At 45.1% G+C, this 14379-nt stretch overlaps 1 protein-coding gene across 8 annotated transcripts in view; it reads right to left on the bottom strand.

Annotated features, from left to right (window-relative positions):
* Positions 1-14379, bottom strand: part of LOC111249989 (E3 ubiquitin-protein ligase RNF220-like) — an 81622-nt gene that overhangs the window by 19672 nt on the left and 47571 nt on the right. Inside the window, exon 2 of one of the 8 annotated variants that reach the window (XM_086987824.1) lies at positions 12130-12217. The exons of 6 other annotated variants lie outside the window; for them this stretch is intronic. In XM_086987824.1, coding sequence (XP_086843950.1) covers positions 12130-12217 — 88 coding nt within the window. Of the gene's footprint in view, positions 1-7126; positions 8320-12129; positions 12218-14379 lie in introns of those variants that run through there. One more of the 8 variants, XM_022804533.2, reaches the window with a different exon arrangement.

The raw sequence follows: 14379 nt of genomic DNA, 5'->3' as shown, positions 1-14379 counted from the left end.
TATCGTGCAGTCGAATTGGTACGTTAACCCTGTAGGAGATTTCATAAATAAAGACGATGTCAACCTGTCAAATGTTGTCTTACTCAGGCTGCCTCACCTCAGCGCCAACGAGCTTCGACGCATGGGTGCCACCCACAAAGTGATCTAGTGCATCACTCTTTTCATCGAACAGTTTGATCTCTTCGCGGACCTTCAATTCAAATGCGCTCAAACAAAGACACCTTCATGTACAGACTAATAGTGGCCTTCATGTGTGGCAAATCCGAAGCTCGTTTGCAACTGGGCGCACCTTTCGATCGAGTGCGTCCTATTCGATTCCTGTGTAGCCTGAGCTCGCCCACGAGGTTTCGTTAGTTAGTCTGTCGGTGACTATCGATGCATTATAGAACAAACTCCATCGTGAGAGCCTATCTGTGAGGTCCGTCGGGTCACTCACAGCGTTATCTTTCGCCATCCGGGATGGCATCACAACCCCAATTCAGATCTCATCGATGTCTAGCGGCGCGCAGTTGAGCCAACTCAACTCATTGATTTCGTATCAGGCCAATTGAATGTGGAATTCCGCCATTCATTTCATGAAGACATTTCTCAGTACGATAGAAATAGGGAGCAGCAGCAGCAACGGCGGCGGCAGTAGCGGCGAGCTAGAGAGAAATTTACTAGACGCCGGTTCGCGCACTCGACCGTGCCACAGCCTACAAGGAAAGCGCTAAGAAAGAAGACTCTTGACGAGGCAAGCTGAAAACGATTCATCGCTTTATTGGCCGAAGACGGCCCAAATCCGATGAATCTAGTCGGTACAACGGGCTTTGACTGCTTCTGTTGGCTTTTTGACGAGCCAATGGCAGCGTATTTAGGTAAAGATGGCTATGGAAAAGCAGACGTGTGGTCGAGAACCGCTTTTTACTACAGACAGCACCCAACAAGGTTGACTGCGTCGTTGTAGAATCGTTTGATTACTTGACGGTGTAACAAGGCGATGCAAAGAAGCATGGGTTCGAAGGGGAAATTGTAAAATCTTCTAACTCTCTGTAGGCTGTGAGCGGTTTGGTTCGTGCTGCCTAAATACGCCTGCTCGACGTAAGTCAACAAACTTTGGTCAAAATGTTAAAAAGTTCTTGAAGACTTCCCTCCGGTAACGGCCACCAGGGTATCAACGCCGGCATCAGGGTGTGGTCCTACTCTATCTCTAACGAATTTGACTGCTTATGCCAGGTGCATAATATGTGCTAAAACCTATGGAGGAGTCCGCTGTCTGATAAGGAATCGATTATCTGCCCGTTACGCAAGCAGTGCTCATTTGAATCGTGAAGATGAGTTGCTATAAACCTAAGCAGTTCCTCAATCTTCGACCGATATCACCAGCTAGCATTTTCCAATTCTATAGAGACACAAAAGGTGAAAAGCAATATATGTAAATGTTACATATACAAAATTTTACGAATTAATCTATCAACATCACACCATCGGGTTGAAGATTTGGCAGCATCATTACTTCACCCTGATATGTGCGCGATAGACACTATCAGCATTAATTAGTGCTATAATATAAACGCCATATTGGCAACGTTATAGCCCACCTCTCCACGCATACATATATTGCACAGACTGCATTCGAGCTCTAATCGAATTTGGGTTTAGAATGAAGCTGAACGGCGAAGTCAAATCCCTCCATCGTCGCATCGCCTATGACCCACACTGCACCGCCAGCCCAACTCAATCCGGCGTTCGTATGTGTAACGGCAGCTGCTGCTGCTGTTGCTGCTGCTGTTGTTATTATGATTGCCGTCATCGTTCGCTATTGCAATAGTGTTTACATTTAGAGTTAAGTGGCCAGTGAATGCCGCCAGTTGGAAATGAAGCTGCGAGCTATTCGTAGTTGCGAAGCGCGCAGCTGAACCGGCAATGACTACCCCCGCCAACGGGCTCGCCACTTGTCGGGGATAAAGGAGAGGAGGTTGGTTGTCAGCACTTTCAATCGAGCTTTGGCTGAAAGCTCTATGGAGAGATCCGTGGCCGCGGTGAGTAACACCCGTTCCGACAGGAGTAACTCGGGGTTGGCGAAAAGCTTCGAAAGTGATGGGGACCTGCGACTGCGGGATCAGCTGCTTCGTGGGTAACTTCCCATGGTCAGGGGAATGCTACAAACTTGTATGAGAAATGACTTACCTTCGAGAAGCGCATCTATTCCGTATTGTGTGGTAACTTGATGAAAACAGATGCGGAAAGCTAATCGGCGTCGGCTATAACTATATATATAATGTATTGGCTGTGTGAGTGCGCATGGTTGGCTTTAATATGCCAATTCAAATATGGCAAAAAAAAACGCTGGGCTGGTTAGGCGAAGGGGTAAAAATGTACTTTGGACGTTTGCAAATAACAATTTAAAAAATGCCCTGTTTAAAACCTGTTGGAAATACCGCCTGCTCAGATCAACGTAAGCAGCCACACAATCCGCACTTAGTACGAGCAAACGATTCCTATGTAATGCATCGGTCTAGTTCTTTACAACAACTTGTCTAACGCCGCCGGAAATACTTGTGCATTGCATAGAGCTGATCAGTTGTTGTAAAGGGAATCTGATTTACCACTTAACTTTCCGGATATCATGGGAATATCAGCCAGTGTCAAGCCCACACTTTGCCTTTGAGTGATAGCGCTTTCAGACAGTTAAAAGCCTGGGCTTTTAGACTAAATGAGTTAGATGTTCAGTGATTGGCACAATCGTCTACGAAGTCGCTTCTTTTTAAGTGACTTCGGTCCCTTCTAGAGTCAAGATCATCTCTAAATAGCTAATTCGGCTAAAGATTCTATCAACTATTTGCATGTTAGGTTGGCACTTTAGGGTAAATCGTTCCCCTCAAGGGGGCAGAAGACCACGAATGTCTGGCTATCTCAATTGTACAGTGAGAGTATCTTTGAGTATCCATGTACTACTGCGTACCACAGCCGCCCCCATCCCATCGTAGCGAGTGCGTCAGGCTCGGTCCGTTCGAAATGTATATATATGTATTGGACTGTGGATACCCCCTGCCCCTTGATATAGAACTGCACACCGATACGCCAACCAGTGTTAACAACTACAATTCGTTCTGTGTTTAATGTTTTTCTTCTCCTGTTGTATTTCTTTGAATTGCGGGTTTGTCGAATGCCACCGTTTAAGTCAGCCTCAATGGCCTATCTGTATTTAAACGATACGTGCTGAGCGCGTCCATGCTCATCGTGCTTTCCCCGAAAACAAAAGCGCTGACTAATGAGTAGGCCCAGCCCGAGCAGGACGAACTGTCCGGGTTTCACTAACTCCAGGGGGTTGTTGTAAATGATATAGGAGAGCCGCTGCCTATTTGGACCTTTCTGCAGTAAGACACCTCAAACAGATCTGGAAGGAGTTGGTGTTCTAAAGAGTGCCATGGAGCAAGAGAGAAAACACTACTAGATAGAGATGAAACGACCGGACGGAAGAAAATGGAGATGTGCCGATGTGCTCGCCTGGTTTGTTGTCGTCGGTATTGTTGTTGTTGTTGTTGTTGTTGTACTAACTGAATTGCGTTCGAGGAAGTTCGACGCTATTATTGGGCGTCTGCTGTCGTCAGTGATAGACAGTATTATCATCTGGTGTTCGTTTGCGTTTCTAGGGCGAAGTAACCTCTAGTTGTCCCCTCCCCTCCTGTTTGGCCTTCCGTTTGACCCCTCCTTTGTCGACTCCTGATTTTCCAACAACGAGTGCTCGTAGACGAGACCAGGTAGGCCAGTTAGAAGCTCATGGTGTGCACTTTAGAGAGTGAACATTTTTTGGGGGAAGAAGGTGCTATTGATGACCCCACCGACTGAATAACTGCTACAACGATCCTGTTTGGATCACCTACCAGCGATAGATTTGTTTTTAAGTATCGAGACGCGATATTGTCACGGGGCTTGTTCCTCCAGAGATAACCAATCGAGATCTTAGCTCTGCGGGCTTCTTACATAGCGAGCTACTTAGAGCGGAAAGATTGTTATCACCTACATTCTAGCGATTGTTGTAACGCTAATGAGGCAGACACTCCACCATGAGTGCCACTAATATAATAGCAAGACAGATAATTAAAAAACAAAAGGTTGGCTACTAATTAGCAGACTTCAATAGATTCTAAATGGTGCGAGGTTACTGGTGGTTTCGTATATAGCCAAAAATTATTATTACTAATCTCAATACATTCTGTTTTATTCTACTGTGAACAAACGGTATTTGAACTCCCAACTCTGACAGTATGCAGGTGCAGGTTTGAAGACAGAGGAACCTAAAGGTGGGTCGTTCGTCGTTCATTCAATTGCTTGTTAAAGTACGTTCTTCTGAGAAATACAATGTGGACTTGCTCGGTGACTAGAACTCATTCCTCTCACAGTAATACGCACATATATATATATATATGTGCGTATCTCAGTTAGTATAGGGTTTTTTTGCTTCTCGTTGATGGCCTTACGGGCTGACTAATGGCTATTGTCGACCTTGTTATTGTTGGTGGGGTGTTAATCTCATACTATTTTATCTACTGTATGTGCACCTTCGAATGAACGTACCGTCCAGCTACCGAAAACGAACCAGTTAATTAGATTAGTTATATTTATTCAGCAAATTCTAAGTAGCTCGCTATAGCAGGGTCATGATAGTACCTTTAAGGCCAGACAGGAAGGTCGTCCGGATATGATGGGTGCATCAAAGGCAAAGGCCCTCTGCACGCTGGGATTCACATCAAAACCCATTCTAATCATTTGAACTCTAAGGTTTAACTAGCAGCATATAGAACTACGATGAAAATACAATATTCTAGTGTATGCTTAAGGTTAGCGTTGTCCTTTTCAGAGCCCCTGTTCATCATCATTGTTTGTTACCCTTTATGTATCTGGTTCGAGAGGACACTTGAAGGTACGATTTCGTTCTCGCTACGCTGAATAGCATCACCAGAATAGACAATGGAAGAAACCAAAACGCTCTAGAGTATGAAAAAGAATCACTGCCTTATTGTACTGTTATTACTGATACAAGCTCAAGCAGTTACCTGGCGGAAACGATCATCTGGCCGATTCGGCACGTCTCGTAAAAAGCACACCGTCATACAAATCTCCCCACCAACAGACGGCTAGCGGCTAGCCGTAAGCCAGCTAATTGACTCGACGAGCAAATGAAAAGGCTTTTCTGCGTGAAGTTATCTAAATTGCTTGCAAGCATTATCGACCCGAAACCGAGCGCAGAGAAAGACGCTAGCGTCGAGCAATACGAACTTGCAGAAACATGTCTTGGTATTGAGCGAGCGGCAGCTCCATAGAGCGTAACGCGATGATAATCTTACCTATTAAACGGGTAACACGAGTTAAGAGATTTTGCATTGGCTAAGTTATATACTAGAATTGTATGTGTAGACTGTACTTGTGAGCACGACTGTCAACTTGGATATGGTCAGTTACCTTCGAGGAGGAGGACATGGTTTGTTCTCTGGTAAAAAATTATCACACGCAGCTTCTCGTAGTCTTTAATGAGGAGTATTGCTTGAATGATAACTTTTTCGATGAAAAGAAGATAACTATTTTTTCTCTAACAAAAAGTCGGTTATTAATAGTATTTCAAACGTATCAATGAGCATTCGAACAAGGCACAATCTCGCATCTCAATGCCATAACAGACCCTCTGTGCTGATAGAAAACTAATCTGTCGAGAGAGAAAACGTCGCTTTGAGAAATTATGACGCCATACGAAAAGTAACACGGTCATAAAGCCAATCTTTAGCTCGACGTAATTCTCTATAGGTTTTAATGGGAACCACCAGCCGTGTGTCGCTATCCGTATCGCCTCTACGGGTGTCTTTTTCTGGGGTCGCGCGTCATAGTGCAGTTACGCACTTCTCATAGGATTCGCAATTGATTGTCTCAAGTGGCGCTACGAAAAGCACAGAAGTACGAAGCGATCTACAGAAAAGCACAGAAGCACATCAACGGGAGGCATATAAAAATGTTATAGCGACGACGAAATAAAAACGATATCGGTGGGAAATAATCAAAGGGAGTGCCACTGTGAAACCCGTTCAAATGCTCACTCCCTCCCCAAATATTGGGTCTGTTTGGCTTGAACATTCGCATTCTATTCTACTACGAAAGATAATGGATGCGGCAAAAAAAAAAAAAAAAAAACTCCAATACGCACCTTTTTAATGGACAGCTAAAACTAGAGCCATAACTAGCTAACTGTTACAAACGCTGACAAGGGACAGAAACGGATCACTGTAGGCCCTATGATTCACTGCATTTCTCACCAACCAGTAGCATATTCTCTGTTAGTAGCAGTTCATGGCGGGGTATAATTTGCCGCATATACGGGATCACGGCAGGAGTTTACGTACATCTTATCTATAGAGCAGACTCTAGCATGATCAATTATGGATGCACACAGTAGCTGCTGGATAGAGAGCTTTGATCGCGAGCACTTGTGCGCATTAAAAATCGGCCGACTTTCAATTCCTCCTGCCCCGTCCCCGATTTACCTTAGGTAAGAGGAACTGAAACTTAGCTTATACTAAATGCCCCTTGTCGGGCCCTACTCCTGCCTGTCAATCAATATCGGGGAAAGCCAGACTGATGACGCGGCCTGAGACACTGTTGCTCACAAAGCACACCTAACAGTCGCCGGAATGAAATTAAATGATTGATTAGTCGATTTGGCTTGATCAGGCAAAATGACGTCTACCTTCTGTAACTGTGTGTTCACAGGCTCTGTTACCCCTTACGAAGCGCTGACGAGCGGGTAGGTGCATTCATGGGAAAATAGGCGGGATTCAGAGCTGGCCCGGGGCCGGGCATATAGGAGGCGTTTTCGCCTGCAAGGACGTTCTGAAGCTAGAGCTTGCGGCCTATCGAACCCGCTCAATGCGGATCGATTCCCTACTAACATTGATTCGGGGGTCGCGAACGCACATTTTAGTTCCCGTATGCCTGAACAAAGGCGTTTGTAGCTGTTGTCGGGTGGATCCTATTCAGGGAGCATTATAATAGAGCGTTACCCGCTTGCATTATATTATTCGTACGGAGACGTATCCAGCATTGCATCACGGTGCCACAGATATATTTTGGCTGAAACTTTACTATGAATACTTACAGCTATGCTCATCGTTGCGAACGCCGTGTTGTGGCCAAGGGTTGCCTGAGGGGAAAGTAGTACGTATCTAAGTTACGCTTGAATACAGAAGATCACTGAAACACATACACGTAGCGATGATCACACTTAAACACGTTCACAAATTCGCAGCGCGTGCTTTCTGTGACTGATAGAACGGGTCCGTCTTATTAGACACAATACAGTCAATTGCACAGTGGCGTTCTGTTGTACGACTTCTGGAACATGTTATCGTGAAGTTTTTATCGTGAAGACGTCGAAGCAAACGCTTCGACCCGGTCCGCTTGCGAATTGTTCGAGCTGCTATTATCACACGGTGGACCGCGCGTGTACCAATAATGCACTATCGATCAAAGAAGTGGGCGGAAAAGTTCATTGGAGAACACACAGCATCTAGAAGAGTTTCGCTTGTCGCAGAAACGATCTTTTGTACAAATGCTTATTAAGAGCCGATTCGACCTCACTGTTAGAGTGTGAGTAAATTAAAACAATGCTTTCGCTATACAGATGCGCGTCAAATAGCTTACAAGGCTACTGTGCCTATATACTCTACACCAGAATATTAACTAACAAGCAGTAGAACTTAATGAATCTGATCGTACACGCTAATGTTCGCTATGATAGACTAAGTTAGTAGTAGCACGTACTAAGTCCATTTGAAGCGGTCCAACTTGTGGATAGAAACAACTTCCTTGCAGTTGAAAAGAACTAGCTCTATCCAAATGAGCTCAGTGCCGAAGCAGCCAAATCAACTGCACCTCACAAAGAAACCAGTGGACTTCGGAGTGCAACTGATCTCGAACTCGTACTTCAACTAATAACTGAAGTAGCCTCAGCGGCGGTGTTACTTTTGCGTTACTCCTTTGCCTCGTGGTGGGTTGATAGTTCGAGTCGGACTTCAGATCTGAACGTGTCCGTAGAGTACTACTGCTGGCGCATAGAACAGAGACAGTCGTATGTCTATGACAGAGTCGATACAGGCCGGAGTGCTGCAGCGCGACTTCTGGCTACTGGCTGCTGCTGCAGCTGCTGCTGCTGCTGCTGCTTGCAGTGGTCGTGGCAGGAGCTAGCGAACGCACTGTGTATCGTCAGATAATTAACTGAGAGAGCCCGGGAGTCCGGACCCCGAGCCTGCGCAGCTCGGCGCGGCTGTAGCCAGCAGTAGCGGCCGCCAGCTACCGCCGCTGTGGGCGCCGGTTCGGCAGCGCTCACCGCGGCAGCAGCAGCGGCCTCCAGTCTCTAGATGCAGTCACGGCGGCGCCAGCGGAGTTCCAAGTGAGTGAGTACAGCAGTGCGAGTCGAGGGAAAGGGCAGGCTCTCGGAGGGAGGAGACTCCGCTGCTCCGGAGCCACTCAGAGAGCGCCGAGACGGAGCACAGGCGCCGCCGCCGACGTGCCTGACTACTGGACCCATCGAGCGGACCAACTGCACCGACGCACTAGAAAGCGCAAGCCACCCACGAGCACACTACATAATAAGCTCCCGGCTGGCAGCGGAACCGGCGGCCGCGGCGGTGGTCGAGGCACAGTTAGAAGAAGAGAGCTACTTCTTCCCGCCGCCGGGAACCTCACGCGGAGTAGCCCGAGCACCGCGGTTGAAGACGGCCGGCGCTCGTCGACTGTCTGAGAGCTACGGAACTCCGAGCGGACTGCCGTCGGAAGAGTTAGCTCGCAGCTCGTTGTGAGCGATGGCGCTGAAGTGTGCAACCGGGGAGAAGCCGAAAAAGGTTCACGATCTCTCTTTTCCTGCCGGCAACAACATCGACTACCGCTGCTATACTACAAAAGGATTTCTGCTACGATTCGTAGCCGTAACACGACTACAACACCGAAAACAGCAGTCGCACACAAACAAACAAGCATTACAGTGCCTACAGGAATGAAGGCCATAAAGGCACCACATAAGGCGTATCATGTACGAATATACGTCACCGGACTTTGTGGCGATATAGATACCACTAAATATATAGAAACTACTTGAATATAGATATAGTACGGGCGTTCTACGAGAGCGTAGCCCAGATGATGGACATGCTCGTTGTGCAGGCATGACACTGAAGAAAGTAGCAAACCTGTCTCTAAATCCCTAATGCAACTTCCGGTCCGTTGAATCGGATTTCATAGAATGCCAAAAAGATGTTTATTTTTCTGTGCACACGCCACCGGCCGCTATTCTGGCTGTTATTAAAAAAACCTGCCTTCTCTCTTACCATATAAAAACTTACGAGCATTGGTGGTAACAAAAATCACACAAATGCTGCCACAAGAGAAAATCCCCCGAGGCTTTTCACTGGTAACGTGTCTGCCTATGAAGACTTGGGACACATGTGAGGTGGGAACCAAAGATCAGGGATGAGCCACACTCAGTTTGCTTGGGATTGGGCACCTTATGTATTAATACTATCGAATTATGCTCTCGGACAAGGTCCGAGGCATTGTGATAGCTTCATCTCAAGCTTCAAGCTAAGCTCTGTTCGACTTGTCGTTGTCTCTCGCTCGCGGTATCTATCGTACTTCAAGCCTGCGCCGTTGCAACTTACGCTCAAACAAACTCACATCCCTTCCCTATAATTATAACTACAGTTAATTTGCATATTAACTTGTGCTAGTATAACGGGTTCTCCGCATTTTCGGGCTCAATGCCCTAAGCGAAGACGGCCTCATAGGAAGGTAGCGAGCCGAATGTGATGTATTGCGTATATATTTCAGTGTAACGGAACCCAAGTAAACCATTGAATTCACTGTTGAGCGGCTAACAAAACACGAAGGTGTTTGAAAGGGGCAGTATTATTTCCATTTCCGTTGGGCTCTAGTTAAGCTAGCTGGGCCTGGCTGAAAGATAAAAGTACGTTACTGTTATAATACTATCCGAATGCAACCGAACACACATTGAAGATAGTGAATTATAAATGCAACCATAAAATTGGCAAAAAAACCGTAAGTAATAGTCTTGCTTTGTCTGACCAGGTTCACTCTGCACGGGGCCTGGCTACCAATGAACGTTATAATCTACACAAAAATGTGCCGCGAAAACTTTCAATTGTAGCTTGTATTTACATATAGCCACTGATACCTGTGCAGGGTAGACGGATCTCCCGTTAATTAACTAAATAATGAAACCTTGTCGTACTTTGTACCTTTACTTTATTAACAGTAGATGTGACAACGTTCAACAGGCCCAAGTCGCAAGCAAGGTACGCAGTATACTTTGAACGTGCTGACAAATGACTAATATTGCTTCATGGAAAAGTGTGAAGTTCACTGGCGTTACAGTGGACAGAAAAAGGGCTGCCGGGTACCCCGAGTCCGATCAGCCGTCAGATCAGTCTAATAGAATATATTCTTGTCTTTCGTCGTTATCATTGTCGATATCGGAATAACTATGGGCCTGATAAGGATTACATAAGAGTAACAATCTAAACTGTTACCGCGATTGGATACTATAGTTTTGTAGAGGAGCGGATCGGATTCCGGTTGGGATTCGCCGATATTTTCTATGTTCGACATTGTTTAGCCTGTTCAGGCTATTGAAGACTTGCTGAAGGCTTGAGTGTGGCTCATTATATGTCTGATGCGCAAAATTGACAGACTGTATAAACAAGTTGAAGTTGAGCTGATTTGTTTTTGTAGATCGGTAGAGTGTTGGATTTTGTTATCATTTTAATAGAACCATCAACACTGATGGCTGATCGTAATTTTTCGACTTGAAATAGGTATCAGCGAGATTTCACAAACACCATCAAACATACTGTAACAATGTCTCTTCTCCACATTTTCGCATTCTCAAGATATACGTGACCCATAGACCATACAAAATAGATCTATGTCGGTTTTAGGTAATTAGCAGCAAGCGTAAAATAGACGCGTAAATATCTGTTTGCGGGAATCACCCAGTGACCTTGCAGGCCGCTCCTTTTGTAGCTGCAGCCAGCCAGGCAGGCGGTAAGGAAAAAAATTAATTTTGTGCGTAGGACAACGATTAGCCAGTTCAACCAGGACGTATCGACTGGGTCGCCCCATTCGTTTGATCTCTCACGCATGACACTCGTGTATCACAGTTAAAGCGATAGCAACAAAAAGGGAATTTAACAAAACCCGCTTCCTGCAATCTGTTAGGGATGTACGTGTCTAACAAGTGCAATTTGTACAGCTGCTATCGGTATTGGGGGAGCGTTACGTTTGGGGAGAACGAATTTTGCGTGTAAAGCGTACGTTTTTCAGCTCGTTTAAACACTAGATGAACAAAAAAGTTACGGTAGTTATTTTGGTCGATTAACGTTCTGGGTATCCGGCGGCCTATCCCACCGCTAGCAAGCTTCATACCAATGGACAAACTGTTTGGGATCGCAGGTTCATGATAAGATCGGTTGCACGCCGAACGTGCGTTGGCTGGTGTCCAAGCCGAACATTTAGTTCTTTCATGTTTATTATCGTTATCCTAATGTTATAATTAGTGTTGTGGTTTTCGAAATAGTGCACAGCTCGCAAATGCCCCCTTTAATTGAACTGGACGCAAGTGTCTTGGGGGACAAAATTAACGCGACCAACTCGTATCAAGAGCTTCCGATATTCCAAATTATCCAAGACTGCTATCGTGAGCAAAAACAAAGGTTAGAGTTATACCTTTCTGTTTTTTGCTCTATCCACCGGCAGAACCATTGATATCACATGTTTGAAACGAGTATCGCGCTCTAGTAAAGTTGTCATACCATTCACGTATCTTATATGGATCGGGGACGCTTTAGATTTTGTCATTTGATAGTACAAATAAATCGCTTTACGCGGTAAGCCTTCAGCTTTCACGCCCGGTATCGTCGTTAGGCGTCTTATCAGACAAATGGCTGGCTCTCAGTATTCCTGTCTACGCCTGGATCGAATCTAGACCACGATATACGATTTGCCAAAATATAGCATAATAGTTACCTGTTTCTAGTTGTGATTCATTATTCACGGTCTACTTGTCCTACCAAGTCTCTGACTATATACCATATATGTTTGCCACACGCTTGTGACCCCGCAAGCCACCGGGAGGCGCTCCAATGACGTCGCGTATCCGCATCTGATGAGACTGCAACTATCAGTGAAACTGGTTACTTTCATAAGTACTCGTCTGTATACCGTCTGTTTCAGGGCAAGGGGCGCGTTCATTAGTCGTATTACTGCACATCGGCCGCTAAAATCACTAACAATAATGGCGTTCTCTTGGTAGTGAGGCCGATATAGGACAACAAATGTCTAAGACATCTTTAATCTTTATCCCAGTTGCCGTATAAGCTTTCAGGCGTGCGAACGACAAAAACATTACTGTTCGTTTTGTATGAACAAAGCAAGGTAAACACTCACGACGATTTATCTTTCGGGTTTTTCTCGTATCGTTCTCCTATGTTAGGCCGAAATGCAAGAAATTAATTAAGAAAAAAAAATTAAGAAACTAATCGTTAGGATGATTTCATAGAAGTAAATACCGCCACAGATCTTTTTTGTTTTGGATGCAGTCGGATAGTACTTGTACCTAAAAGGCAAATTGAAGGAGCGGGCCTCAAATAATGCCTAAATTTGACGAAAATTTTGAACAGCTGTGAAGATCAGAGGCAAAGTTTGTGACGATTTTAAAACACTTGTGGTTATTTCCCCGCTTTATTTCTACTTTCAAATATGGCATTATTTAAGCGCTTACTTATTATTGGAGGCACCCTCGTTATTACGGAATTCGGCTTGTTTACAAGGTTGTGTCAGCTTCAATAAAAAAAACTCTACGGTCTTTCGGAGATTTTATCGTCTTATTTTAATTACCTAAGAGCCCTGGTCGCACCCATTTTGCCTCCCGCGTCTATGTTATAGTTGATGATAACCGGAGTCTATCCAAAATAATACAAGAACATATGGTAAAGATTATACCGACGACGGATACGTTACATAAAAGTACGTCAAGAAACCTCTTCGTTGCAGACAAATACATGTAGAAAAACAGGAGTCATTATACAATAATAGCTATAATGGGTATGTTCAGGGCACGTGGACTGCGCAAAGCTTAAGTGTTTCACCTAGCGAGACCGAGTGAACTCCACGACCCACATCATACGTACTAGTCGGTAATTCATTCGTGTGTAGAAGTCTCAACAATGCCTCATGTACAGCACATGCTTTAAGCCGAGTTACAGTGACCGAGGTGCGTGGTGATATGTTGGGGGAAGGGAAGAGGTAGAGAAAGGGACGCTTCTGAGATCAGGGATGCAAAAGCAGAAGAGGACCACACTACTGCATCAGCCGCAGGTGTATTTGCAATGACCCGCTGGGTTGGCATCACCAAATGCAAGCTATTCCAGTGAGCTCATCTAACGTTTAAAAGGGCTGAAGATTGTACTGTCATGAAAGTACACACCTACTTGAGCAATACACCTTTTCCGAGACACAAAGGGGCGAACCGGCATCGAACACGCACGTCTAGTGCTTTGAAGCATACTATAGATGCTGCAGAGCTAGAAAAATTGACTGATTTATACTTGCGCATATAGTGAAGTTCTCCAGCTTAAGCCGGGTTGAAATAAATGGACCGACTGCGCAAGCGATATTAGGTCAATTGGTCCTTGCTGGTTCGGGCTTTCGATAGTTATGCATCCATTTCGTACATTAATCAACCCCATATGATCATGTAAGGATGATGGTTCAACGATTTAGGGAAACAGTAAAATAACCAAAGCCTTCGGAAGATACTCTCGTCGTTAGCGCGTCACGTAAGTAAACTCTGAAACATGCAAACAACTGTGGGTATTTCTCCGAGAGAGGAAGACCATTGATAACGTTTCTGAACGTTGTTTTTAATTTCGCTTCTCATCCTCCCCTCTACAGAAGCTCGTCACATAGATATCTACGTAACTATAGCGAGAGACCGTATGTGAAGGTATTCTGCAATAGTAGTGTTGTAAATAGACCGGTCCTAGCGCCCATACACCTGCGTTACATGGTAAACGAATCGATCTTATCAATTAAAGCCGGTAGTTTTGGTGGCGTCTGCGTGTGATATCGGAGATATCTTTTTAAACTTGATTTCAGAGTTTGTCGGATTGTCCAGTGACTAAATCATGCAGAGCTCGAAGCTGTCGCTCTCTGTACCGTAGAATTAAGCATGAACTATTAGAAAGTAAATCGATCAAGAAAGAAGGTGCCGGTGCTCTATCATAGAATAGCCGAGACTCGTACCTACATGTGTGGCATTTCGCTGATTTCTTTCCACGT

The sequence above is a fragment of the Varroa destructor genome, unplaced genomic scaffold (genome assembly GCF_002443255.2).
Source record: "Varroa destructor unplaced genomic scaffold, Vdes_3.0 BEIS01000004.1, whole genome shotgun sequence".
Classification (NCBI taxonomy): Eukaryota; Metazoa; Arthropoda; class Arachnida; order Mesostigmata; family Varroidae; genus Varroa; species Varroa destructor.
This window is presented reverse-complemented; position numbering and strand designations above follow the sequence as displayed.